The sequence below is a fragment of the Excalfactoria chinensis genome, chromosome 1, assembly GCF_039878825.1.
Source record: "Excalfactoria chinensis isolate bCotChi1 chromosome 1, bCotChi1.hap2, whole genome shotgun sequence".
In the NCBI taxonomy this organism is placed as follows: domain Eukaryota; kingdom Metazoa; phylum Chordata; class Aves; order Galliformes; family Phasianidae; genus Excalfactoria; species Excalfactoria chinensis.
The window spans coordinates 159,347,981-159,375,895 of NC_092825.1; the positions used below are offsets into that span (position 1 = coordinate 159,347,981).

Genomic DNA, 27,915 nt, shown 5'->3' on the forward strand with positions numbered 1-27,915 from the left:
TAGAGAGGTTCTCCAGCCCTCTGATCAAGGCTCTCCCTTGGACCCACTCCTGTGTTGGGAGCCCCGGGGCTGGATGCAGTACTCCAGATGGGGCCTCACGAGGGCAGAGTAGAGAGGGACAGTCACCCGTCTCGCCCTGCTGGCCACCCCTCTTCTGGTGGAGCCCAGGACACCATTGGCCTTCCAGGCTACAAGCACACACTGCTGGCTCATATTAAGTGTTTCATCACCCAGGACCCCTTAGACCTTTTCAGCAGGGCTACACGCAAGTTGTTCTCCCAGTCTGTGTATGTATTTGAGATTTCCCTAACCCAAGTGCAACACCTTGTACTTTGCTTTCTTGAACCTCATTAGGCTCACACAGGCCCACTTTAAAGCCTGTCTAGGACCTCTTCCTTCTGTCTTATCAGCTGCACAACTCAGCTCGGTGTCATCAGTACACTTGTTGAAGTGCACTCAATCCCATAGTTTATGTCATTTGTGGAGATAGCAAAGAGTCCCAGTCCCAAGATGGACCCCTGGGGCTCAGTTCCAGCATCCACCTGGACACAGAGCTATTAACAACAATCCCTGGCTGCAATCTTCCAATCAGTTCCTTATCCACTGGGGTGTCCACCCTTCAAACCCGTGTCTCTTCAATTTAGAGAACATCGTCAACCTCTAGGAACATAAATAACCTTATTTGCACCACACCAAGTAGTATTTCAGGTGGCAAATGAACCTGTGAAACTCTTTGTTCCCACTAATGAAGTAATACATACCAGTAAGAAAGGGTATGGGAGTAGCAATTACAGTAGGAGGAGTGAAATCTAAAATGTGTTTTCAGTTCTTCTGGTATGTGTGTTAAAGCTGTTAAGCCCCAGAGAATCATCTGGAGTTGCACATCTGGACAATCTATTGCTAGCTGTAAGGAAATTGTCATTGTAAGCATAATTATGTTTTTAAGCATGTTAAAGGACTAGACACTTAAAAACATCGGTGTGCAAGCTAGATTAATTCATGCTTTTTATGTAGCTTCCAGGGCCAGGAAGCTAGGGTCTGCTTCCCTATGGAGACCACCTAGATTATTATCATACCTTTGCAGCAAATCTGAAAATGCTTGTTGTTATTAAAACAAGATAGAAGAATTTATTTCAAACCAGTCAGTTTAAACTAATTTTGTTCTTGGAAATGGCTAGGATGATTTGAATGAAGTCTTCCTGAGCAATTCACCCTGATTCTGGTGCTCAAAATGGATTCTTCTGACCCAGAAAGTAAAAGCTTGGCAGTGGTGTAATTGGCAACATTATTCCTATAATGGAAAGTGAATGGCAGCCTGAACTGCATATATAAAGGTCACTCTGGAAGTAACGCGTCCTGTTTACTTCCATGGAAACTACAGCAAGTGTCGGGAGTACGATAACACTGTTTGATAGAGCAAATTCCCAGCTATAAAACGCTACTTTTCAACATAAACACTGCCTATTAGCTGTGTGTTTTTGCTAGTGATGAACAAGAGCCTGCGTGCCACCCTTATAAAATCTGCACCAGCAGAGGTGACCCACTCTTTCACAGCTGCTTTGATGGCATCATTGCTAGGAAGATGTTGCCCAAGCAGCCCATCTTTCATCAGACCAAACAGAGAACGTTAGAAGGTGCTAAATCTGGACTATACAGTGGGTGTGATAGGACAGTCTAACCAAGACTGGCAACACGTGGCCTTCAGACTGATAAAGGGCATGGCGTTATTGTGTTAACAGAGAAAGATTTTCCTCTTCTCTGGATTGATTCTGGAAGTTTAAGCCTTCAACTCAGTCAGCTTTGTGATGTAATGGACAGAATTGATGGTTTGCCTGAGTTCTGGGAAATCCAGAGGGATCACCCCTTTCCTATCCCAAAAGACCGTGTGCATCACTTTATCTGCTGAGGACTGATTCTCAAACTTCTTCTTCAATGCAGAATTCACATCACCACTCCATGGGCTGCTTTTTTTACTCTGTCTCATAGTGGTGACATCACATCTCATCATCAGTAGTGATGTAATCCAGGAAACTGTCCCCTTCAGTCTCGTATTGGTTCAGTAGGTCCTGATGGTTGTAATCTTGCCCCCACTGCCATCTGTCACACAGCAACAAAATGTAATGGTGTACCGGCAAGACGTTTCAACCTCTACTGCCATACCACCAACACTGGCCTCTGCTATCATGGACCAACATAATAAATAGGAGGCATTGCTTTTGGAGCAATCTCCATCCTGTGTGAACGTAAATATGTAATTGTGAGCTATATGGAAACAGCTTTGTGATCATCACCTACAACCTGCAGTTAGCAACCAGAACTGCACAGCGACGGCTATAACGATGTTAGATAATCGTATTCGCTGTGATCCAAGCAGATGTTAGGCTTGTGTGAGTTCTGCGTGCTATCTGACAGAATGTTCCCTCTTCTTGATTTGAATCCCTTGCCCTGATAGCCCTCCAGCTTCTGCTTTTCCCTCACAGACTGTACAAATCTGCCTGCTTTCTCTCCATGAATGCAGCTTCTGGGAAAACACACAGCAGGGCAAAACCAGAGTTATGTGAGCACACCTGCTGTTACAGACATCCGGCATTGCCCCAGATTTTTATGCTAGTTAGAGAGAATGTCTTACCTTGGGCTTGGTAACCCTCAGTGCTTCTCAGTATGCTGTTACCAGGGCAGTAATGTTCCACGGTTGCTTACCCTGTGGAATTCGCTGCATTCTTTACATGAAACACGATTTCAGTTTGCAGAACATTAGCAAATCCCAAGCAAAACAGAATCCCTGTGGAAGTTCCTGCGAGTGCACTAATCCAGGTTGTGCTTTATTCCCTTGTCATTTCTCTTCTTAGCCTGCATGTTTATTAAGCACAGACAGTTTAACATAAAGCAAAAATGGATGATGGCTCTGGTGTGTGTTGTTCATAGTTTCAGTCTACATTCTCAAGGGGGACATGTCTGCACTCTGCAGGCTTCTCTAAAAGTAAGTGGAAGACTGAAGATGTACAAGATTGTGCCTCCCTTCCATGCTAAACCATTTGGACTGGAATCAACTGGATGCTGGGTGATGCAACACGGAGGGACTAAGCAGTGTGAGTATGCATGGCAGAAACTTCCCACTATAATAGCACAGGCAGACAGCAGGAGAGCTTACAGAATTTTAAGGTTTGGGCAGAAATGGGAGATGACAGCAAATTCATCCTGCTGTTTAACATTAGGGCCTCAGAGAAGGTATGTTTGCAAGGAAAGAGTTTGAATGTAGAGCTGGGAACTTATATCGCAATTGTACACACTCTGTTTTTTTCTAAGGATATCACATAAATACAATAGCACCGCTACTGTGATCATAGAATCAGAGAGTTATAGAATTATAAAATGGCTTGGGTTGAGGGATCTCAAGGGTCATCAAGCTCCAGTTCCTCTGCCAGAGAGATGGAATGAGTGCTGACTACTAACCCAGCCATCTCAGTGATGAGGTAATAGAAATTGTGTGTAGGGGAACGATAAGACTGTATTGCCTGAGCTGGTTGAGGCTACTGAAGTACCTGCCTGGCAGTACTCACACAAGCTAAACATCCTCCTATGTCAAGAGTTTTTATGGCTGTCTGTTCCCTTTTGTACTGAATTCTAGGTTGATGCTCTATGTTAGCAGATTAAGAATCCATTCTGGCACTTGGAACATTTGGGAAGCTACAGCTTCTGGTTTCCTTCTTGCAGCTAGTTTAGCATTAAACCAAAGCAGGAGGCTATTCTGAATAGGATTTTACCGTGCTTACTCCTTATATAACATGCTCATATTTACTGTTTCACTTGAGGATGGCAGCGCTTTAGTTATATCTACACTGTCAAATAACTCATAGCTTATTCTCACAGCTAGATCCTCTTATTGCCCATACAACATGGATATTTGATGATGCGCGGGCTTTCTTTAGATATTAAACAGCTATGTCTGTCCAAAACAAGCTCAAGTATGGTCTGGGGGATACTTTCCTTGAAGAATAATTCATTCTCAAGCACTGTGAGTGAGACTGCACCCAGGCTGACTGCACAGCATGGCCTGGCACTGGTAATGCTATATTCAGGTGCCTGCATTTCACAGTGTAGAATTAGCCTCTGAGTTTGTTATGCAGACCATCCATGAGTGCAGAAAATTCTCAAAGCAAATAAAATATCTGGATTGTTGTGATTATGATCCCCTCAGTGTTAGGATTTCTCGTACAGTACTGAATCAAGAACTCATTGCTTTCATAAAACACAAGGGCTGGTGAAAATGCAACTCTGGCTACATGAGTGACACGAAAAGAATCCTTAGATTTGACCCGTCCTTGTATCTGTGAAAGAGCAAGGAGTTTTAAACAAGGTTTTAATTACCTCTCAACACAAAAGATATGTTGAAGGCACCGATTGCTCTGCAGGGCTCTGCATTTCAGCATGTTTCTTGTTTTCTTCCCAAGGGACACGCAGAGTACTCAAGAGCTGAAAAGCAATTATGTTATACAAGATGTTTAAGAGCAGCTTCAAGGCCATCTTGCCGGTCTCTTTTAGTTTTCACTTTTGAAAGAGAGGCTAAAATCTCTGTCTTAAGCACAACCGGCTCCTTTCCTTGCTTCTTACAGAAGATCCAGAAGGCTGTTGTTCATCCTTTCATCACAGTTGCCAGATTTCTCATTAAGCCCCATTTAGTCCATCAGCACATCATCACTGATTGCAATGGGAACAGGAGCAGGCTTTAAGGGCCAAAGTTTCAGAAGAGCTCAATATCTGTAACTGGAGACAGGTTTTCAAAGGAAGTGGCAACCACGTGCAAGTCAGCATCTGTGCAAGAGACACACGTTTGCCATGAGTATTTGCTAGGATGGCCACAGCTCAGGCACTTGATAAGTTAGCAGCGCCCTCTAAGTGTAAGAGCAATTAAGGGCTGTCACAGCTCTCAGGGAGAGGGCAGTTAGTGCACTTCTTTCTGCCTGGCTGGGGAGTCTGCGAGTGGTTGAAGAGGAGCATCCAGGCCTGGAGATCCCAGCATCATATCTGATGTGTTGGTTCAATTAGCAGAGTGGGAAAAGAAAAGCTTTTCATCCCGACTGCAGCCAGGAGTCAAAGTTCTGGCTGTTCTGGGAAGCAGCAGGGTGTCCTATTTTTTGTATGCTCTGATAAGTTTGCCAGTTCCTGTCATCAGCAGGGTTTGTTTCCAATGAAATCAGGCTTTCTCTAGGTCAAGTAGCCTGTTGTGCTCAAGAAGCAATTGTGCCAGTATGTCATCATTTCTCCACTGTTTGCACCCTGCGTGCTCATTTCAGCTCAATACCGAAAATCAGCGTTTTTCCCCCAGAGGACCTGAGAATCTAATCCACAGCATATGCAGGTACCTAACAGATGTGGAAATCTGTGGAGGATCTCATTATAAAAAAAGCTTTTGCACACATTGGCCCGCAGGCCCATAATTTACATCTCAGGACACCTCTCAACATTTGAGCTGTTAGATTGCAGAGTGGGGGAGAATATCATAGATTTCCACTTTGCTTTAGCGTTAATGGTCATACAGAAGATGGAGAGCGGCTCAGCAACTCACATCAGCCATCTCTTTCAGAACCCTGGGATGGATGGCATCCAGCCCCATGGATTTATATACATACCATTTCATGAGGAGGTCTCAGACTTGTTCCACCGTTACAGTGGGGTAGAATCCACTCTTCTCACTCCTACCAAAAGGTTCAGGGTCCTGGTGGACATGGGAAGCCTGACCACCAGTGAAGACTGAGGCAAAGCTCTCATTGAGTACCTCTGCTTTTTCTATGTCTGAGGAAGCCAGTTCTCCATCCTCATTTATCAGAGGGTAACACTCTCCTTGGCCTGTCTCCTCCTGCTTATATACCTGAAGAACTCCTTCTTGTTATTTTTCACATCCCTCACCAAGTTCAGCTCTATCCGTGCCTTGGCTTTCCTAACCTTATTTCTATATATGCAGACAACATCCCTGTATTCTTCCCAGTCTACACAACCCTGCTTCCACTTCCTGTACCTTTCTCTTTTCCCTCATTTTAAGCTGCAAGTCCTTGCTCAGCCAGATCCGAAATAGATGAAACAGCTCTCAAACTAACCTAGAATAGCTGATGCTACTTTTCTTTTTTAATCATTATTTTCTTCACAGTCACCTTGTTCTTTTAAAGTCTGATGTCTTGGGACCTCATAAAGTCTGAACCAATTGCCTTGTGAGAGCAATCTCCTATTTTTTATTCCCCAACAGTACAGAGTTCCTGTTTCTACTCCAGCGATGAGGTCTGTGACATGTCTGATGTCCTCCTTCCCTACTTCTGTGGGTCAGCAGGTAGCACTCCAGAGCTGTCTGTGTTTGAGTTTGAAACGAAGGAATGAGACATTTATTCAGCTGTCTGCAGATCGTAAAACAGCACTGGGAAGCTGTTCCTCAGAGCTTCAGTATATGATGTCTATTGCCAAAGAAGGTGGAGTGGAGGGAGGAGAAATACAACGTGGGCAATGAAATGTAATAAATGTAATGCATTGCATGTCTGCTGCCATTGCAGTTATGGTATGGATATGTCTGTAGTCTTCTTTGTGTAAGCAGAAGTATCTTTGTGTTTTTATATTGTTGGATTTCCAGAGTACCTACAACTAGCAAAGCATCAGGCTATCTAATCCATTGAAAGTGTGGCTATTTCTTCTGTTCAAAGCTAGAAAGATAGCTTTGTTTCTCAAGAAGGGGAGATGATCTAACTAGAATAGTTACAGGCAATTTCTTCCATTGTAGTCATTACATTTCTGGGTTCATTATAATTGGCTTAAAGGTGTATTTTGTTCAGTTTTCCCAAAGCCATTTATTTCACTGTAGAAAAAAAGGAGGAAGGGAGGGAGGGAGGGAGGGAGGGAGGGAGGGAGGGAGGAAGGAAGGAAGGAAGGAAGGAAGGAAGGAAGGAAGGAAGGAAGGAAGGAAGGAAGGAAGGAAGGAAGGAAGGAAGGAAGGAAGGAAGGAAGGAAGGAAGGAAGGAAGGAAGGAAGGAAGGAAGGAAGGAAGGAAGGAAGGAAGGAAGGAAGGAAGGAAGGAAGGAAGGAAGGAAGGAAGGGAGGGAGGGAGGAAGGGAGGGAGGGAGGGAGGGAGGGAGGGAGGGAGGGAGGGAGGGAGGGAGGGAGGAGGGAGGGAGGAAGGAAGGAAGGAAGGAAGGAAGGAAGGAAGGAAGGAAGGAAGGAAGGAAGGAAGGAAGGAAGGAAGGAAGGAAGGAAGGAAGGAAGGAAGGAAGGAAGGAAGGAAGGAAGGAAGGAAGGAAGGAAGGGAGGGAGGGAGGGAGGGAGGGAGGGAGGGAGGGAGGGAGGGAGGGAGGGAGGGAGGGAGGGAGGGAGGGAGGAAGGGAGGAAGGGAGGAAGGGAGGAAGGAAGGAAGGAAGGAAGGAAGGAAGGAAGGAAGGAAGGAAGGAAGGAAGGAAGGAAGGAAGGAAGGAAGGACAGTATTTTTCAATTTGTAATTTTAGTCTATTGGGAAAATGTTAAACATTTTCATACCGAGGCTTAGACTGTATTTTCAGCCTTTCAGCTTTGGGGTTGCAATGATTTAGTTCTCCACATCAGTCTGATGAGGGATTGCATTTGTTCCTCCAGGGACTGAGCTCACCCATGCCTGGGACACCATCAGTCTGTGAATTTAAGAAATGACTATTTACAAGGTAAGGTGCTGAAGCCCACATTCCTAGCTTACCCCAAAGGGAGATAAAATGCTTTCAGTTGAACTACCTGCATTTGAATTTAAGCTGAGTGCTTTATTGAATGTTAGGAGCAACCCAAGGACTTATGCTGCTGGAGGTGATGGACCAGGAGAATGGTGATAATTTAATAAACCACTGTAACACAGTTGCATGCATCATGTGCTCCATACTGTCTGTCCTTGCTCCTCACCTGCATGATTCTATCCTGCTGAAGAAGGCAGTGGAGGTGTCATATATTATTCATGTGCATAAGTAAAGTTAAATACTGTCAATTCAGAATTTTCCTCCCTCGATCTTAACAAAGTTTTCTGTTTACTGTATAGATATTCAAAGTATTTTACAACTGCCCTTAGCTTCCTTAATACCTCCTCTGTTACTTTCAGCTTGGCTCAACCAACTGAACGCTGGCATTGTGATTTATCAGCTGTTTCCCACAAAGTCAGTGAATGTTCTGGGTTCTTATACCTAAAGAAGTCTCCGCAGCTGACTGCAGAGGTTCATTCAGTCTCATCCTCCCCTGAATGAGACTCGGGCCTCAGGCTCACTGTTGCATCACTGGTGTGTTTCCTAAATTATTGCTCTTCTGCTGCTGTAACTGCCCTCATACAGGCACAAAGAAAGCATGAAGCAATGGGACTCAGCTTAAATCTCTTCTTTTGTGGGGCAAACTAAAATCAACTTCTGGTTGGGTAGAAGCACACACACTGTCACTTGCTGCAAGCCCGCTGGGTGTGTAATGGCACAGCAGTCAGTTCTGATGTAGACAGGAGTAATTTCTGTGATCAAGAATGACCCTAGCAGCATTTTACAAGAACAGGGACATTTTTACTGGAGTCCAATGAATGTGTGTAGCTACTTTAGTGTTCGATTTCCTTTGCATTATCAACTGGGTATAATCTTCTGTATGCTTTTTGGTAAAGTTCCTGTTTAATGTTAAACAGCTGCTTTGTTACATTCAAGTGCTGGATGAACATCAAGATGCTGAAATGTAATTTCTTAAACACTGTGACATCTTAATGAATGAAAGATGCTCCCCACTGAAGGCAGAATCATGTAGAGCGGTTCAGAACTGAGCACTGAATATCTGCCTGTGCTAAAATCCAGTAGTCGAAATGCTGTGATATATTTGGGGGAGGAAGGAGGAATTCCAGCATTCCACTATTGGCAACAGTTCTGTTTCAGGAATGTGTAGTACCTTCAGAGAGGCAGAAGAGAGCACGGGGTGAAGCAGCTCATGGGAAAATACAGCTTGGGTCTTCAGTTCATGTATAAAAAGAGGGCTGGCATTGCTCATATTTCCCTGCACACAGTGCAGTGCATCAAGTGGCAGTGCTGGCAACTCCCATGTGATGAATTTCTGAATGGGGACAGCATATCTCTGACTTGTGCTGCAGAGCTGGGGAGTGCTACATACACTGATGTCTCCACTTCTACCCTTTATCCCACCTGTTTGCTAAGACTAGGTTTCTGAAACTAAATAATTCTTGAAGCTGGGGCCTGAATTAAAATCTCACTGGTCCAAATGCACCCTTAGTCTATGCAATGGCTCTGAGATAAATGTTCACAGGTGATTTCCACAGATATTCTATTGTTCAGCCACAGATCCAGGATGAACGGTTGAACAAAGCCTGTTCAGCTGTGGTTATTGTTGTTGAACAGATCTTGCCCTTCCACAGGTGTCTTACGACTCTGTCAGGTATCTCTAAAATGCAGGCTTCTAAAAACACAGGTTTTTAACAGAAAAGATACCCCAAGCCTGCATCTGCTCCCTGTGCCTGGGGCCATCCTCATGCTTGTGTAGAGGAGAGCCCTTCCACTTTGACCGTATTAACAAATCTGAATAAAAGAAAAAGCAGAAAGAACAGTTTTATACCGCATTCATCAGCACATAAAAAACAACCTCCCAGGACCAGGTACACGCTTGTTCCATTGCATAACACAAAGCAATTGTCTCTGTTCATGCTGGTGCTTTTAAAGCTGACATTGCTGTTGGCTTAAAAGCTGTATTCATTACATCTAGCCATTAAGTATAGATTTCCGTAAGTACAGCACCACAGTGAACAAATCAGGTGTACACTCACACCACCATCAGAGAACTGCAGTAAGCACATCCACCTGAAATTCTCACATTCCTGCTCCTGTCTTATTACCACGTTCTATATTTAAAATACCAACGTAGCCTCATCCATTTTGATGTGAACTTAATCACCATGGTTTGACAAACATCTTGGTGTGGTATGGACAAATTAATGTTATATAAAAAAGTGGAGAAGTAAGGCTCCCCCAGGCTGGGAACTGCTGAGTCCTGGTTAAAGAACTGGATCTGTCACTCAGTAGCTCATCTCCTGGTGGCCTTGGTTCAGTTTGGATGCACTGGATATACATGGATATGTAGAAAGTGTTTTAGCACCAAAGGTAGATACGGACGCTTTCTAGTCCAAGTTGAGGAGAGATCTTGGGGCCATTTTCAAGCTCCTCTTATACATGCTCATACTGCTATCCCAGATACTTAACTGGCTGGTCTAGCAGTAGCCTGGGTAGCTTTTGGATGAGCATCTAAGTCACTGTCACCAGAGTCTAAAGTCAAAGTGGTCTGAATGCAGCCCTTTATCTTTTGTTGCCTCAACTTCTGCATCCTTAATGCAGGGACAGTAATATACCTCAGCAAGGCTACAGAGATGTTCAGGTCCCGGTAAAGGGGATAACGTGGCTACTTTTACAGGCAAATATGTACTATGCAGAAGTAACATAAGGAACCTGGTTTTAGAGGAGTTTGTCATATGCAAGAGCTTACTAAAGAACTTATCACTCCAAATAGAAAATCTGGGAGTTAAAAAAGGGTTATAGAAGTTAGCAAGACTGCACCCTGGGATCTGTAGCAGCGAATTCACATTGAGTAAGCTGTATTCTAGTTTAGCTATTTCCAAATGGCACTGGAACGTGATCTACAATTTCTTGTTGCAGTTGACTGCTAACATACATATATATAGTACAACAAAGATACACATAAGGGTGAGTTATTGCCTTTCCTTTGCACAACTCTTTCCTAAACATCTGAAGCGTTATTTATGTGGCATTTAGTCTTCCTCTGAAGAGTATCTTTGCCTGGAAAAAAGATATATGCAACAGCTACAAAAGATGAGGAGGAAGAGAACAGTATGGCTAATAATGAGAACACCAACAGCAAAAATGTACAGGGTTTTGTCACAGTAATCCTGAGGCTGGTGGAAAGGAGGGATGAAATTTGGCAGGTACACTGAAAACACCCAGTAGTTCCCAAGAATGAACCAGAGGAAGAGGAAGAGGCTGAGGGTGAGATGAATGTAGTACTTGTGAGCGTTCTGCCTCCACGGGTATTCGTCGTCGTCATCGTCATCGATCACAACAGACTTGGAAAGCAGTTGCCTCATCCTGGTTGAGTCGTACAGCAGCAGAGTCACCTGGAACCATTTGGGGAGAAAAGGGAATGAGTAAATTGGTTGTGGAAAGTCTGAACATCTCCTGACCACTGCCAGCCTTTGGACCAAACTGAAATCAAGTGTGGGAAAATGAGGTCAGAGAAATCTGAGGAGCCAAAAATGAGATAGATCCTTGGTGAGATTTTTTAGGCCAGATGTTGGAAAAATAACTTGCCAGTGGTGGGATAGAAAAGCATGGGAACAGATTATGTGGGGAAATGGCAGCAGTTTCCACCTTGGAGATTTTTAAGAACAAATTAGAGTAACTGCTAAATGAGCTGAGGAGTGTAGTTCCTGCCTAGTAGTGGGTGGATTTGTCTCCCCTCACTGTTTTCCATTGCCATGTAGGTGAATCAACTGAGAACAGGATTCTCTTGCTCTACCTTGTAGAACTACTCCATTGTGTATTGACTAAATACTTGCTGGAAAAGCCAGCTGTTCTCCTGGCCCAGTTGTTAGCAAAGGTTATGAGAAACAGAGATTGAGGTCCAGCACAAACACAGGCCAAAAAATGCTGTTTCCATTGGATGTCATACATCACCTCTGAGAACTTGGAACCAGCTAGCTTGTTCAAACCAGTAAAGCATGTTCTTCTCAGGTGAGCATTTATTTTAGGCAGGCTCATGACACATGGGAGAGGAAAAACTACCTGCCCAGTGGGTCTTAGGTTTCCATACAGGGGCTACAGGGGCCTGTTTGTTGACTTTAAGCACTGTGATGCTCGTTAACTTTGAGATGATCTCAGCACGTAGCAGATGCCAGTGCTGAAGCCTCATCACGCTCAGTGATGGGAATGGGGTTAACTGGTAGGTGAGTGCTGGTTCAGAGGAAGACACAAAACCCTCCCACTTGGATTTATACATCTCATCTATACTGTCTAACCAGTCCATAGAAAGTGTATCCTTCTGTGTATTCTGTGTATAGAAAGTGTATCCTTCTTTGCCAAGCTGTAGTTGAAGCAAATTCTGGCTGTGGCTCACACCGATAATAACTGCAGAATATATGCTTATGGAGCAGAAAGGCATGAATTCAGCATAACTCTCCAGACACTGTAAAGTGGCTGCATTGTGTTGATGAACATCTACAGGTCATCAAAGCTTTTAAAAGACCGGAGGCGCTGAAGAAACCAAATAGATCAGACCCATATAGCCAGGATGACTAGTCATTAAATTACACCCATCACTGGGCAGTGTTCTTTCAAGACCTCATCCTGTACTCATCCTATATCCATCCTTACAGTGTCTATAAATCCCTAAGTATTGGATTTCAGGCTAGCTAAGTGTACGCTCAGGCACAACTCCCGTAAGCCACTACCGGTCAATGCAGTGCCATGAGTGCAACTGGGTAGAATTAAGGTGGTGGAATTTAGCTAGAGATCAAGCACTATGAGATGACAAAGGTTAGCCAAATCAAATTGTGACCAGATATATTGCCAGCCTGCAAAAGACACTGCTCTGTGTCAGCTGAATCCAAAATTCAATCCATTGTTTGATGTTGGTAGAAATATTAACAGACCCACATACTCTGGGTGAAGTGGTTTCAAATCAGCAACAGCTAAGAAATAGTCAGCATTTGTGATGAATGCTTTCATTCATTAGCCTGAGAACCCTTCAAATCTGATCTTTCCTAAAGCGCTGTTAAATTGCCTTTGAGTATACAGATAAGTCCAAAGGTGTGATCAAATGTCTAAACATTTGCCAGGAGAACTCATAGCATTCACATAGCAAGATTAAGTACTTTCTTGTTTCTCCATTTACTTATTTACTGCCCAAAGATCCTCAGAGGGATGATCGATTTCCCAGTGCCGTACTGCGGTTTGGTTCTAACTGTGAAGGAGTTCAGGGGATGTAGAGATCTATACAGAAATTCCCTGATCTTTCAGTCCTGGCAAAGAAAAGGACCTGGAAACATTATCCCTGGGCCTGTCAGAGTGGGGCCATTCTTTGCCCTGGAGTCATCTCAAGGCTACAGCTTTATAGTGCCCAGGGTGTGACATGGGTATGGGATGTCTCAACATGCCAAGCAGCTGGGTCAGCAAAGATAAACATGAGCATGGCCCACTAGAAGAGAGGTGGCTGTAGGTAGAAAGTGATGTGCCTAGATTGATAGGCCTTGCTGCAATGCAAGGGTACACTTACTTGGGGTTGAAAGCCATGCTGCTGTGTGGTCATTGCTTCTAACCATGTTGAAATGTGAACAATTGAACCTGTGCAGCACTGTGTGCAAACATCTGCAAAAATGAAGGAGGCTTGGAGGACTGTTTGAGGAAATAGGACTTCATTTCCCATAGCCAGCCATGTTATGCAGTCTTTGCTACCAGTAGGTTTGATAGCACATATACTGTAAGAGAAAGTCATACCACAGCATGTGGGACAATGCTGAAGGAAACTTGTTAGCATTTCACTTGGCTGGTGGGTGCCTTAAGTGTTGGAACAAGTGCAGTTCAATGCAGGTAGCTGTCTCCTATACTGCATACACATAGCTGGCTGGTGCCATCACTTTGTCTTAACTAGCAAGTCAAAGTCTAGTCACACAAACTATTTTTCACACATAGAATGCACATTACCTTTAAGCTGCCAATCACGCCACCCACCAACAGATATAATGGAATTAGTGGCTGAACTGGGCAATCTTCCAAAAACTTCATTCCTGAACAGCAAAAAAAAAAAAAGAATATAATGTTTGTTATCTCGAGTGATCAAACAGTGCAACAAGCTGTACAGTGGAAACTAAAATCCTGCACTGAAGTCCAGTACACATCTTAGACCCAAGATGTGCACCCAGCTTCTGTTTGAAGCAGGAGTTGAATTAAGTGGGGTTTGCATCTCCCACTGCAGGATTGAGGGATGTAAGCAAGCAAAGGGCAGGAGGAGAGCAAATACAACGATTCCGGCTTCCATTTTAACACCTGATAAATGATCGACTGACTGAGTTGGTCAGGAAGTTTTCATCAGAAGTAGAAAAAAATAGCACTGAAAATGAGTACCATTTGTAAAAAAAAATAAAAAACAAAAGAAGATCTGATAACCTACTCCCAATCCTCTCCTATTAGCGCCATGTTTGTAGCATGTTTCTGAGTCGGACACCTTGAAGCTTGGGCACCAGTACTTGTGGGAGCTCCTGGAATCATTTCAGTTTCCCAGGCAGCTAATAGGGAACGAGGGATGCTCAAATTTCTAGGCTGTTTGGTTGCTGGAGGATAAAAAAGCACTGGTTGTTATGGAGCTGGGGATCCTGGCAACCCTGGCATCGACTGCTAGAATGAGAAAGCTGAGTAAGTTTTAGGGAAGGGAATGTATGGAGGTACAAGGCTGATGCTGCATTAGACACCGAAGCTTATGATACAGGTCTGTGGCAGTGAGATTCATCTGTCCAAATTTAGATGACTGCAATGCAGACATCTATATCTGAACTAGTTTCCTAGACTCTCTTTATAGTCAATAGGGAGAAATAGACCCTTCTAAAATTCAATTCATCTCATCCTAAGATAGGCATTTAAAATAGGTCAGATGAATTGTGCCCTGAAAGTACTTCTTTCTCTCTATAACTATACAAGGAATCTAGACAGCCAGCTGTAAGTACCTAAAGTTAGCTGAGCTGAATCATTTGCCCAAGTCTCCTACTCACTGCTGTCTTTAAATAGGTTTAAATTCTTCATTACCCGGTAATTTTATTGTCATTGATCCCGTATTTCAAGACTTCTACTCATCAGCTGCAGAGGCCAGAAAGGATTTTCTGTTTTCTTCTTGCCGTAAAACTCATTTTCTAGGTTGTTTTCTTACTTTTCTCTTAACAATTGGTTGTCATCTTGATGCGGGATACTTAAAGCAATGTGCTGGCCTTAGTGCTAAACATCTCTCAGGTGGAACCTTTCATGTTCAGAACTACATCGAAAAGGCAGTTTGGTGTCAGGAAAGAGATAGCAGTGATTTGGTGGGGAGTGGGTTTAGGGTTCTTTTTTGGTTGTTTGGGATGGGCTTTTTTTTTGCCTTCCTCTGTAGCTGTGGTCAATTTGCCCACCAAATCCACTGCTATGGGTGCTCTAGAACATCGCTGGTGTGCTAAACATCTCCTGTACTTCTTGCATGACATAATATGAATATCCTGGATTGTGGTTGCTTTGCTATGGATCTTACATTAGTCGTAATATGCAGTGACCTGCTATGGAGTGGTATATGGATTATTCCAGACTAAATATTTACTGCTAAGCCTCTTGTAATTGAAAAGGGCTGGACCTGGATGGACTTGGACTCTCTTCCTTTCTGTCTGCTGTTTCTAAGGCTGTAATTTTTTGTCCATTTTGCCACTAACACTGAAACCTATTCAGGCTCCCGGCTTTAAGAAGGTAGGCAGCAGGGAAATCACTGAGAATTCTATCATTTTCAGAAAGCAGCTGCCCGTGTTTCCAGAGTCCTTAGCTGTATAATAGCCTGTTTCAAAAGCAGCTGGCCAGGGATCTTAGGGAATATATTTCCGTGTAGGAACCCAGGCAATTGCAGTTTCCAATGCACTACTGAGATTTTGTTTGAGGGGGAAAAATGTAGTCAAGAAAACATTGCCAGTTTTGGGGTGTTTTCTTGTGTTGTTTTTTTTCATGGTGCTAAGATTCTGTTTCCCTGACCAATCTGTTATGGAATCCTTTCATATATGTAACATGACAGCAGTCAGACTTGGGAACAGCTTGAATGACAGGCAGTGTTACTCTGTAGTATTGAGGAGGATGTTCCGAGCAGATATGACAGCAAAAGAGGAGATGAAAGGAATTAGAACAGTTAAAACTTTAAAAATACAGTGCTGTGGGTGAGTAGGAAATATGGACCCATCTTTGGCAGATAAGCACTGACATTTGCTACAATGAAATGGAGGCATGTGTGTAATGCAGCGATCAGTTCACACACAGCGTGTGGTTTATTCGGAAACACCAAGACCAACAGGAGAGCATCAGTGCTTCCTTTCCATGAGCACCAGCTTTGCTCCTCTTTGGCTCTTGGTGATGGGGTAGATGGACCACAGAGCTGCTGTGAATCCAGTGCTCCCAGTATAACCTGCCCTGGCACACAGCATTGGCCTCGCTGTAACTACTCTGCTCTTCTCAGGCAGCTGAAAATGGCTGAAATACACCTTATAACAAAGGACTTTTAAAAAATATCTATACTGTGATTTCCAGTACTACCAAGATTTTACAATACGCACTTTAGCGTGCAATTGTTATCAGGGCTACCAGTTATTCACCTCTGGGCTTTAACTTATACTGTTGTAATTTTCTTGTTAACATCTGAAAACACCTCACAGTTTCCCTCTGCGGAAAGCAAGAGCCAAAAGGACTGGAGGTGCACCAGCACGATCTCTGCAATCATGAAAATAGATTGCTATCAAAAAACCAGAGGCTTTTGCTAGGATAATAAATACCTGCATTTTCCTTGACATGTAATTTCCCTAAAAATACCTTTAAAGATACACGGCTGCGGAATACCGATACTGTCTGACAACACGACGTTTACAGTGACATTAGCTCTTCGTTTTGGTGAGCTGTGGAAAAAGAAGGGCTCTGTGTCTGGTGGGGGGATGACCACAACTCCAGGCTAATGTCTTACCATACGCTTTCCATTTCTCACTGATCTGAAAGGTATTATAAAATATTCCTAAGAAACAGTATTTATAAGCAGTCAGATTCCAACGCGGATCCATTTCCAGAAGGCTTGCTGTCAACATGCTCACAAACTGCACCACACTTGAAATTATACCTTCTCAGCCCTACTCCACAGCTCAGGCATATTCAGCCTAGGGAAAAGCTAAAGCCAAAATCCTCTTATGGGATGAATAGCAATTTTAAGTCATGGATAAGCATAGGAGCCTAAGTGTTGAGATGGAACAGTCGAGGCCATCTCTCAAGTTCCTAATTGCTCTTTAATCCCTAATTAGAACTCCCTAATTCCTAATTAGGACTCCCTAATCAGCATCCTATCACAGCCATCTCTGGTATTCAGAAGACCCCAGATGATGGCAGTGGTGCTGGCTTTTAGCTGAACACATTTTTTCACATTTCTGGCCAAAAATAGATGCCTACAGTTGGGCTGGTTGTCCCTCAAAAGTAATCTCACCCTGCTGCAGACACCTAAAGGAGGCCGTGGGAATTTCACTGTCAGAAATGCCCATTCCCCTTAATTGATAGCAAGGGCGAAATAGAACAGCGAGCTTGGCTACAGCTGTGTACAGTCCAGACTGAGTTGCGATTTATCCCACCCACAACGCCTGCATATAGAGCTCATTTGCACCATCACTCTTTAATTATAAGGCAGAAGGTGAACAGCTTCTCAAGGACACCAAGATGCAATGATTGTTAAAGCTTCTGGGGACAAGACTTAATATTTAGTATCTGGATGCTCTGGAAAAAGGCTTTCAAAATCTAAGACACAACATCTGATAAAGTTGAGAACTACATGTAGAAAAGAAAACCTAAATGTAAATAAAAAACAAGAAATGTCTGATAGGGAAACGCTCTGCCAGAAACCATCTGGACTTGCAATGCACCATAAACTAAACGAGAGCCCACGAGTTGGTACAGAGAACATCTTTCCTTCTGAGGTGCATTTACAGGAATTCTGCATGTTAAACAGAGGAGCTAATTATTCTGTGCTTCTCAGACACCAGTATATCTTGCTGTGTAGGACAGACTGCAGTCTATTTCATTTGCCATAGGGAAGACTTAGGTTGGACGTGGGGAAAATTGTTTTGTCTGAGAGAGCCGTAAGATGCTGAAATAGGCTCCTTGGGATGCTGTGGGATTTTCTTGAGTCGGGGGAAGCCACAGAGCTGCCAGAGGGGTTCTGAGCACATGAACTGGTCTGAAAGGGGAGGCAGGAAGGTACCTCTGCCTGTGTGCCTCCAGTCAGGGTCACAGCCCCTGTGGATGGTGTGGAGGGCCCAAAGGAGGCAATGAAGTGTTGGAAAATGTGCTAGAAAATGTGCCTTAAAAAAACCCCTCTATTAACAATAAGAGAAAACTGATCCTTACACAGTTTGAAAATGTTGAACGTTTTGCAGCTCAAAATATTTTCCTTTCCTTTCTTAAACATTTGATCCTTAATTCTACTTGCAAAGCCAGCCTTCGGGTGGTTATAAAAAGACAGATGAGCCAAAAAACAGGTCGCACTTTCCAAAAGGTGGAGAAATAGCAGACTAGACAGTCTTCCCTTCCCTTCCCTTCCCTTCCCTTCCCTTCCCTTCCCTTCCCTTCCCTTCCCTTCCCTTCCCTTCCCTTCCCTTCCCTTCCCTTCCCTTCCCTTCCCCTCCCTTCCTTTCCCCTCCCTTCCCTTCCCTTCCCTTCCCTTCCCTTCCCTTCCCTTCCCTTCCCTTCCCTTCCCTTCCCTTCCCTTCCCTTCCCTTCCCTTCCCTTCCCTTCCCTTCCCTTCCCTTCCCTTCCCTTCCCTTCCCTTCCCTTCCCTTCCCTTCCAGTCCTATGCTTCCAGGGTTTTTGCAGTGCAGTTAATATAGAGGAAGCCTGATTAATGAAATCTTCTCATGTGTTGGATGCTGAGCTTCCACCCACAGACAGAGCTGAAACACCCACAGACCTTTGCCAGTTGCTGGTAGCCTAAGCAGCAATTGAGCTGAAGCAAAGATGCCGACAAAAAAGTGAATTAAAATAGATCCGAGACACAGAACATATCTGCAGCTTCATGGCAAAAAGAAGCCACAGAGTGGTTTGGGTTGGAAGGGACCTTTAGAGGTCATCTGGACCAGCCCAGCAATGGAAAACGTTCAGACGCCCTCCAAATAAGCAATGCACTGCCAGAAAATCCAGAGTTATGGTGGGATATAGAGAAACCCAGACCCTGTCAGATTCAAAAGATGTATCAGTAAGGTCTCCAAATGTCCTGACTCTTGTCCCATGCTGGACACATCCTGACCCACACTGGAGGTGTACATAAGATAAGTACTTTCTGAATTCAAGAACTGCTTACTCCCCTCCATACTGTGTGGGCTGCCTGAAGCTTAATTATCAATGCACAAGTCTAATGGTTGGAAACTTCAAGGCTTCCAAGTCCTTTCTCCCACAAGATGCATTAACCTGCCAGGCAGTGTCAGGAAATTCAAATGACAATCGTGCTTCAATAGACAACTTACCTGTAAAAGTCATGGACAACGGTAAGGCAAGGAAAGCAAGGAGCCCAAATATAAAGCATGCTGTGAAGGGGGAAAAAAAATAATGATCAAAAAGAGAAAATAACGACAGTGTTATTGGAGTTTAGAAGTTCCATCCGGCGCTTTGTAGGGTACACGGAATATCACATTGTGCAGCATTTGAGACAATGAGACCAGGAATTGGCCTGTTACTCTTCCAGAGCAACAATCCATTTTTTTAATTAATACATTTTAGTTCTTACATCAGTAATAAAACAATGAGAGGCACAAAGTACTTTTGCTGTTACTACTTTTAAATATCTGATTGCAAACTCTTGCTTAGCCTGCACCAGCTACAGACACTGCCAGGTTGCTGTGTGATAACAAGCAGCTCGCATGAGCTAATCCATGGCAACTGATGAGCCGTGTCTGTTTGCAAAGCAAATAGCAGCTGTAATGCCATTACACTTGGTTTTCCCTGATAGCTAAATAAGTGATTTTTATTACAGAAGCAAAGAGTTCGGGGCTAATCTGGCTTCCTGACCCAGCTCAGCACATGGACTCAAAGGCAGGGAGCAGCTTGTCACTGGAAGGGATCAGCTCCGGCTCCATAGTGGGATGCTCTAGGGGTGTGCATCAACTCTTCCCTTGGATGAGAGAGTCTGAGGTGCTTAGGTAACACCTCAGACAGCTGCTGTTGTTTCTGAACCCCGTTACTTTCCAAGCACAGTCTGATGCTACTGAAGGTGAGTGTCTACCTTTGCAGAAAACCAGAAATAATCGGGTCAATAATGATGTGAGCAGCCTGTCTTCTGCAAGGGCTGCCACCTCTGTGCCTCATCATGAGCACTCTGCAATATTAAAGTGAGATGCTGCTCCAGAAAATGAGGGGGAAGCAATAATGAGGAAATTCTGCAGTGAGCATCCCTGCAGAACACTTCTTGATCTGCAAGTAGCTGCCCAAGGAAGCGAATGTGTGGTAGGCATAGACTGTGGAAGTAGGCGTGAGTTGCAGGAGGGCTAAGAAAAGAGGAGTGTGCCTCTGTGGAAGACTATGAAAGAAGTCAGAGCTCATACCCCAGCACTGCAGCCTCTGCCAAACAACTTACTCCCTTTGTGCAGTGTAGGACTGGACCCGCTGCCTGTGTTATGATGCTGTGCAGTGCAGCACGGGGTGGCTGCGCAGTGCTGCCAAAACGTCCCCATCAGGTGTTTGTAGGAATAGGGGAACAGCACTGCCTCCATTTGCCAGAGGGAGAAACTGAGTCAGAGCACAAAGCGACATCATCGAAATCTGGATTTTGTGCCTTGCAGTCACTTTTCATGGGAAACACTGCTTGTGTTTCCTTAACAGGGAGCACAGAGCTCATACTTCTGTGCCTGAGAGATGTCTTTCTTTCTCAGAAGCAGCATGTTTATTATCTCTATGAATTAGTGGAGACTGAAGATGTTTTGAGCTGAAGAAAGCACTTCTGTTCCTTTGTGCCACCCCTCCTCCTCTCTCTGCTGATTGGCCTCTCCTCTCATCACACACATTCCTGCTCTGGTTCTGCCATCTCTTGAATTCTTCACAGACCAGAAACTCCTCCTTTGCCTGAGTGATATCCTACCCTTGACTAAGCTCTTTCAAACACTGACACCCCGGACCCTTCCTTTTCACCAAGTGTCCCATTTCATGCCAGATACTCTTGCTGTTACGCTATCTGGACTATAATTTTCATAGGCTAGAGCAGTGTTGTTCAGTTGGACTTCAAACACACCCATGCAAATCACCAGCAAGCAGTGCCCATCTCAACACGTGTACCTAGCATCCAAATGAATGCAGCTGAGGTGGGCAGGAGCCGCATCAATTCCCTATGTCCTGTCATCGCAGTGCTGTCAACAGCACAGAGTGGAGTCACCAAACTACTGGAGGTATCACCTCCTCCTGTTCCTGCAGGAACAAGTCGGAGGTGGCTCCATGCCATTCCTTCACCAGGCAGTGCATGGAGAGGTGGAGGGGTAGCTGTGATGAGCCCTGAGAGGCTCAGCAAGGCCCACATTTATAGGGCTGTGTGTCTGGTACACAGGTGTTTTGTATGTGTCTAGCATCTCTACCCAGATGCTTGGTTTTGGAGGAGAGAAATGGGAGGTAGGGACAACTTGCAGATCAAGAGGAAGAGATAATGGTTCATTAATTCTCCTCCCACAGCAGTCGCTGGGAATGTATTTACTCATTATCTTCCCATTCAGCCTCAGCCTCTTAGGTCTGGAATTGGAGGGGCAGATGCATCGTCTGGGAAGGATTCCAGCACCGTGTTCAACAAAGTGAGACTCTCAGCAACTGACTACACAACTGGCAGAGCTAAAGACCGTTCTCCACAATACGTTGTGGGGGGGGGGGTTCAGAGTGATGCTACAGAATACACACGCTCTGCCTGCATCTGCCTGGACTGTGCTGCCCCAGTCTGGCCTGAAGACAAATTGCTCAATAAAGTGCAATTTGCCGCAAGGAGGCAAGGCTGTTCTGCAGAGAGAGCTGCTGTCCATGCAGTTTCCCACATGTGGCTGGCAATAGCTTTAAGTCAGCAGAATCATTGCACCGACCTGTCAGAGGAGCCCCGGGACCTAGTCCTAGAACAAGAGGCAAGATAAGACTGGCGTTGTCTAAAACCGCAGCTGAGTGAGGTAAATGAGCCCAGGCATGGTTCAGAGGGACAGCAGAATAGCACCCGCTCTAAGGAGCTGCTGTCAGGGCATCAGGCAGCACAGCCACTGCTGGGGCAGCCATTTTGTGCAGTGTAACAGAGTGTCTACATGTTGCGAGTACCTTCCTCCACCTTTTACTCCTTTATGGTATTTGCAGGAAATCTCTTCAGTACTGAGAGGGCCTTGGAGATGTCTGCAGTCCCAGTGCAAAGCCGCCACTGGAGGTGAAGACAGTGCAATAGAGTTGAGCTGCTGACCAAATCCAACCTCAGCCTCCAGCTGTTTGCTACATGCCATTCGTCACCGTCTGCTTAGAAAAGCTTGTATTACTGTGGAACAGGTAACCAGTATCTGCGTACCCAAGCTATGCCAGCATCACAACACCTACAGTTTAAGTTTCTGGTTGCAGCACTGACACCAGCAACGCTGTTCTCCTCAGCAACAATTTAGAAGGAGGTGCCATTAACCTGGGAACATTCAACCCAATGGTGAGGGTGTGCACATAAAGATTATAGGCACTCCGGGGGTTAGGCAATATTGTGGAACAGCTTGCCTGAATTTTATGCCATGTCTCTAGCTACTAAATTACAGCAATGTCATGACTTCAGTGCTGAATTTGGCCCCTTGTGCTTAATTTCCAGATGCGCTTTTTAAATACAGGGTAGGCACTACATAAAGAGCCACTGATTCGCTTTGCAAGAGACTGAGAGCAGTGAATTAGCCCTTTATTTTGTGGTCAGTCATTTAATCTTGCACCCTAATGTTCTGAACTTAAATTGCTTAAAGAATGAAAACAATGCAAACGATGCCGCACAAGTTGGGTGACTCTTAAGAGTCATTTCAGTATCAGGAAGCAATAGGAGCAATGTGGGCTGTGCTGAAATGCAGTCTGAAAAATGTACAAAGGGTGATGAGAAAACATGCAATGAAGCACCGGAGCACTTCAGGGGTGGGGGGGTCTGTGTTATAACAAACAGAAAATCAGTTTGGGATACACTGGCTGATCCATAGCTAAAGCCAAGTTGATTTAGAACTTGAATGTAAGGAGAAACTGAAGGTGATGGGTTTCTTGGGGTGGTATTTCTGAGTTGCTTTATACATGGGTGACTTTGTGGGTATCCAAGAAGGTAAAAGGAGCAGGCGTTGGGTCAGAATTAATCCCATTCTTTTAAAAAAACAATCAGAACGATCTTTTGTTTTCTTACCCATCATTAAAGCTCTGGTACCAGCATGGAGCAGTGCTTCTAACTAACAGGAACAATAATCAGAGGACACACTGCATTTGCCTTTTTGTTCTATGCACCCCTGGTCATTTCCCTGCTGCTCCTCCAGCACCAGCCCCAAGAGCAGTCCCAGCTGCTTGGCTGAATTTTGCTCTTCCAGAACCATTCATGCCAAAATGCACTTGGGACTCATCAGTGCTGCTGTTGGACTGCAAGGCAGCAAGAAGCAGTATGGCTTAATCACAAGTTCAAGTTTGTTCTGAACTTTGGGAGCTGTTCAAGTGAAGCCAAAGGCATTCATATAAAAGACCCCGAGGTGATTGCCATGGGCTGACAGCTGCAATCGGCTGTGTGGGTGAAGTATCAATTAGGCTGAGTGGTCAAGTGGATGAAGGAGTTTTCTCCTCTGTACAACTGAGTGGAATTAGAAACTGCTGTTGATTAAAAGTGAAAGCAAAAAAAAATGCCTGCAACTCAGAGTGAAAAGGAGATACAGGCAGTGGGAGTTCATTGGCTTTTAACCCTCCGTTCAGTCTGCTCTAATCCACATGACACGGTACAGAGGAGATACTTTAGAGATGCAACTGCTCCTGGGTGCTCTATCAGCACTTAAAATCACTTCGGAAAGGAAAAGGAAAGCAGGGAAGTAAAGGAAAGTTCAGGTGGGACTTGGTGCCACCTTAACTTCATTCCAGACCTATCTCAATTAGCTGTGGGGCTGTTTAAATAGTGAGAGGTTACTCCCAGAGCTGCCTTACCATTGCTGGCAATTTTGGATATGCAGCGGTGACAAGCTTTCTCCAGGCCGGCTGGCATTGTGAAGCACCTTTTGGGCTGTCTGTGGGGATACAGAAGTGAATAGAGTTATGAAAATCATAAGCAGTGTCTTCAACTAACTAAATATCTTGGCTCAGAGTGATACACACACTTCAATAGTCTCTCACTACCCTCAAAATCCCCCCAGGTCAGCCCCAAATGCAGACAGTAGCTCTCAAAGCATGATGCACTTGGAGCCAAATACTCTGGGAGATATTTTCCTTCTCTGGCCTTCACAGCCTTTCAAGTCTGGTTTTTAGTGACATAAAACCTGTTTCTCCATTGCTCCCTGCCTTGCCCATTGCTGTTTGCCACCCTCCTCATGTACAGTTTGCACAGTAAAGGAAAGGGGGAAAGAGGGGAAGAAGATACTTTTGAGATCAGGGAGCATTCTGAAGAGGAACGTGGAATGGAAACTACAAACTTCAGGGAGCCCAGAACAAAATGCCTTTGGTTAGAAAGTGGCCGGATTAGAAACTAGGTCTTTGTAATGAAGAACTTTTATGATGTGGGGTGAGGGATGAGCAGCCAGTGAGTCATCCAAGCTGGACGTAAAACAACACAGGACGGTAAAATAGTCCAATCCAGTGCCAATGGGAGTGTTCAGAAAGCTCTCACACACATGTGTGCGTGCTCCAAGCTTCTGGGACAGCAAAAGTCCATCATCAGCACCAACAGGGTAAATAGGTAGAGAAAAACAAGACTGGGGATGCTCTGAGGTGCAGGAGAAATATTGATCAGAAAGGGACGTGTGTGGTGATGGCTGAAGTCCTGGAAGAAAGAGATCCCAAATCACCTTGTGGTCTCAGGACACAGGACACGGAGCCTGCTAGGATGAAGATAAATGAGACCAAAACCAACTGATACCCTAATTTTAAGCTTTCAAAGATTTGGTATCGGTTTGTTCATAGAATGTGCGTAAATAGCCATCCATTTTGAGTATGCTACTGGCTACTGACAATAATATTCCCGGTTATGAAAAGAGATCAATATTACTTGCCTTTAGCCTTCATCTCTAGAATGACTTGCTAACAAAATTAATGCCGCATTAAAAATTGATTGGACACCAAACTGTCCTGAGCAGAACTGTGTGTGGATGGGAAAGCTGTATTTCTATACGCAGAAGGTAAAATGTATTCCATCTAAATTAACTCTTACCTTAACACTAAAGGAAAAGCAGTGGAGACGAACAGAGGGAGGACTCAGTGTACGTGAGCATGTCCCCATCTAGCGATGGAGTCCAGAAATGACCGAAGGAGAGCTCTGGGCTTGCAGTTTTAACAGGTAAGATAAAGCAAATCGCGATGGCTATGAACAGAACGTTTGCACCAGGGCATAGTGCACACAGTTGCGAGGAGAGGGCATCAAGCTATTCCTCAGACCCCAGGTTTTACCCCTGCAGGACTGACAAATGCCTACAAAATTCTCCCAGGTAAACGCATGCTGCCCCGTTGTTCAGCCCTTCAGCATATCTGCAGAAGCTGCTGAGTGTTGCAGATGAATATCTTCCTGCGTGCCGATGCATGAGGCTGCTGGAGTGCCATTCAGCAGGCAGGCAGGTAGGGAACGGCTTTGCTGATGTTGGAAACTGGCGCTGTCTGAGCTTAAATGTTGGCTGAAACTTGCAGGAAACTGTGATGCAGCATGCAGACAGACCCACGGCATGCAAAAGCAGAGCAGGTGACCCCCCCATACGGTGCCTGTCCTTGGTTTGCTGAAGAGTTGGGAAAGTCACATGCAAAGGGGAAAACTCAGCCATAGCCAGAAAAGAATGTGAAAGACAAGAGCAGGCTTTTGGCTCACCTGTTGTGAGCTGTTCCCAGCTAACAGTGGAGCTCAGTCCCTGCAGCACAGACCCTCTAGTCCGGTCCTCTCTTTATTTTGAGCAGTTTTAGCTTGAACTGTTGTGCTGGTCGTTATTTTCACCCTAAATGCTTCAGTTACGTGGGTCAAAAGAAGAGCACTGTGACCCACAGCATGAGCCCCAATGAGGACCGTTTCCACACTTCTCCGCTATTCAGTCTGCTCCAACTTAGCTGTGCCCACTTAGCTGTGCCCACTCCCACTTCAGATGCCCCATGCAGCAGTGAGGAATGCAGCAGGCAGCTTTTCTCATGCTTCCTAAAGCCTCATCTCCCACCCAATGTTCCGAAAGGTGCGGGGTCCCACTGAGAGCTGATCCCTTACCTGAGAGCGCTGCAGGATCCGAAGCAATTCAACAGCACACGTGGGAGACGGGGGCTGTGAGACCACGAAATCCAGCCTTCAGCAGGAGCCCAAAGGGAGAGAGCTCGCTGTGGGATGATGCTTTTATTCCTCCCAGTCTCTCATTCACACACCTCTTGCCAGTGTGAAGGAGGTGGGATGCAGGATGAAGGGTGAGGGATGTGGGATGCAGGAGCACAGCCGTCACAGCTGAACCCCCCTTGTTTCCCACTCCAACTGCAGCCACAGCCCACTCGGGCAGCTCCACCACGCAGCAGGGGGAAACAAAGGGCCCAGATCTGCTATGCCTCTGCCAGAGGGCAAACAGCAATCCCTTCACTAAAGCTCGTATTAAAATATATATATATATCCTAAAATCAGTAGTGAATACGAAGCACTCAGTCCATTCTTGGTGCAGTTTCCCCCCTTCATATGAATGCAATTGATGGAGCTCTTTTGCACATCCTAAGTGCTGTCTCGCTGCTATTTCTCTTGTGGTGGAGGTTTATTTGTAAGGTGAGTTCTCGCCTTCCGTCAGCAGGTGACAGTTTGCTACCTCCAGCTTGGTGTGTGCGTGGCACTGCTTTATGGAAGCTCTTGTTCTGTGCAAGAGGAAAGTGGATTTCATGCACAGAACTTCTCCAGGATAAGTGAAAGCACAGCTCACTGCAAATATAACTCCCAGGTTAGAGCATTGCTAAAGGGCCTGCACTGAGAAAAGGCCTTCAACACTGGGGTCAGGCAAGAAAAGGAAAATGAGGGTGTTTGACAGCAGTATCTTCACGTGCCTTTGGGTCAGCGAATGTGTGCGACACATAGACACAGACACTGAATGTGAAGAAGAGGTGTGACTTTCAGCACCAATAGCATGGCACTTCCAGGAGCACTGGGTGTCATATCAAGAGGCAGCAGCAAGTCCTAGGGAAGGAACCAGGAACACGGGAACACAGCAGACACAGGGTAAAATCCCAACCTTGAGCTGATTCTGCAGATATAAAGCAAGACAATTTCAGAAGGAAAAATAACTTTGCTCGTCTGGCTTTAGATCCAAGGTTGGAATCTTGAAGAGTTTCGGTTAAGGGACTTGGGCAGCTAAGCAAAGAGGAAGAGGAAGGTTTTTCTTCACTGCCCTGTAGTAGGGGCTGGTTTAGCACTTAAGCAGGGAACCCAGTCCTTCTGTAGGGTCAGTGAAGAAAGAAGGAACGCTCTCCTGGAAGCCTCCTGATGTTCTCCACTGATGTTCCAAGAGATACAGCATGAGGACACAGACGTCTGTCACAGATTGATTGTATACAACATGAGTTTAACAGCAATTTGCAGGTTATTCATAGTAAGCCATAAAGTTAGTAGCGGTTAATCAGCACTTAATCATAAGCCAGTTTATCACAGTGATTCAATAGAATTTACTGCAGTCAAATGCAGTAACATGGTTAAGGGCTGAGTGGCCAAACAAGAGAGCATGATGTTGCGTGGTCCTAATTCTTCTTTGCCGCAGTGCAACAAGCACCGTGCCATGAGTTCCCATGTCCCTTAACGGTTAGCATGTGGTGGAAAAGAGCCCTGTTAAAATGCAGTCTTTCATCTGCAGCTTGTGTTCATTCTCAGTTTGCTTTCCTTCCATTTAGCACTTTTACCGCAGGGCTTTCTCCCAACTCAATGACTCAGAAGTCAAAATGGACACAAAAAACAGCC

General features: G+C 44.9%; 1 protein-coding gene across 2 annotated transcripts; it reads right to left on the bottom strand.

Moving 5' to 3' along the window:
- Positions 1-9,569: 9,569 nt before the first annotated feature.
- On the bottom strand, positions 9,570-26,717 carry TMEM272 (transmembrane protein 272). Of its 2 annotated transcripts, XM_072338236.1 has the most exons (6): positions 26,206-26,694; positions 25,822-25,952; positions 23,961-24,040; positions 19,295-19,354; positions 13,734-13,816; positions 9,570-11,149 (listed from the first exon to the last, which is right to left on the bottom strand). In XM_072338236.1, exons 3-6 carry the CDS (start codon positions 24,016-24,018, stop codon positions 10,787-10,789), a joined length of 564 nt encoding a protein of 187 aa, XP_072194337.1. In that variant the 5' UTR covers positions 24,019-24,040; positions 25,822-25,952; positions 26,206-26,694; the 3' UTR covers positions 9,570-10,786. The 2 variants fall into 2 exon arrangements, with proteins under 2 accessions (XP_072194337.1, XP_072194328.1); XM_072338227.1 differs by lacking the exon at positions 25,822-25,952 and having other exon boundaries at positions 26,206-26,717.
- Positions 26,718-27,915: the final 1,198 nt, after the last annotated feature.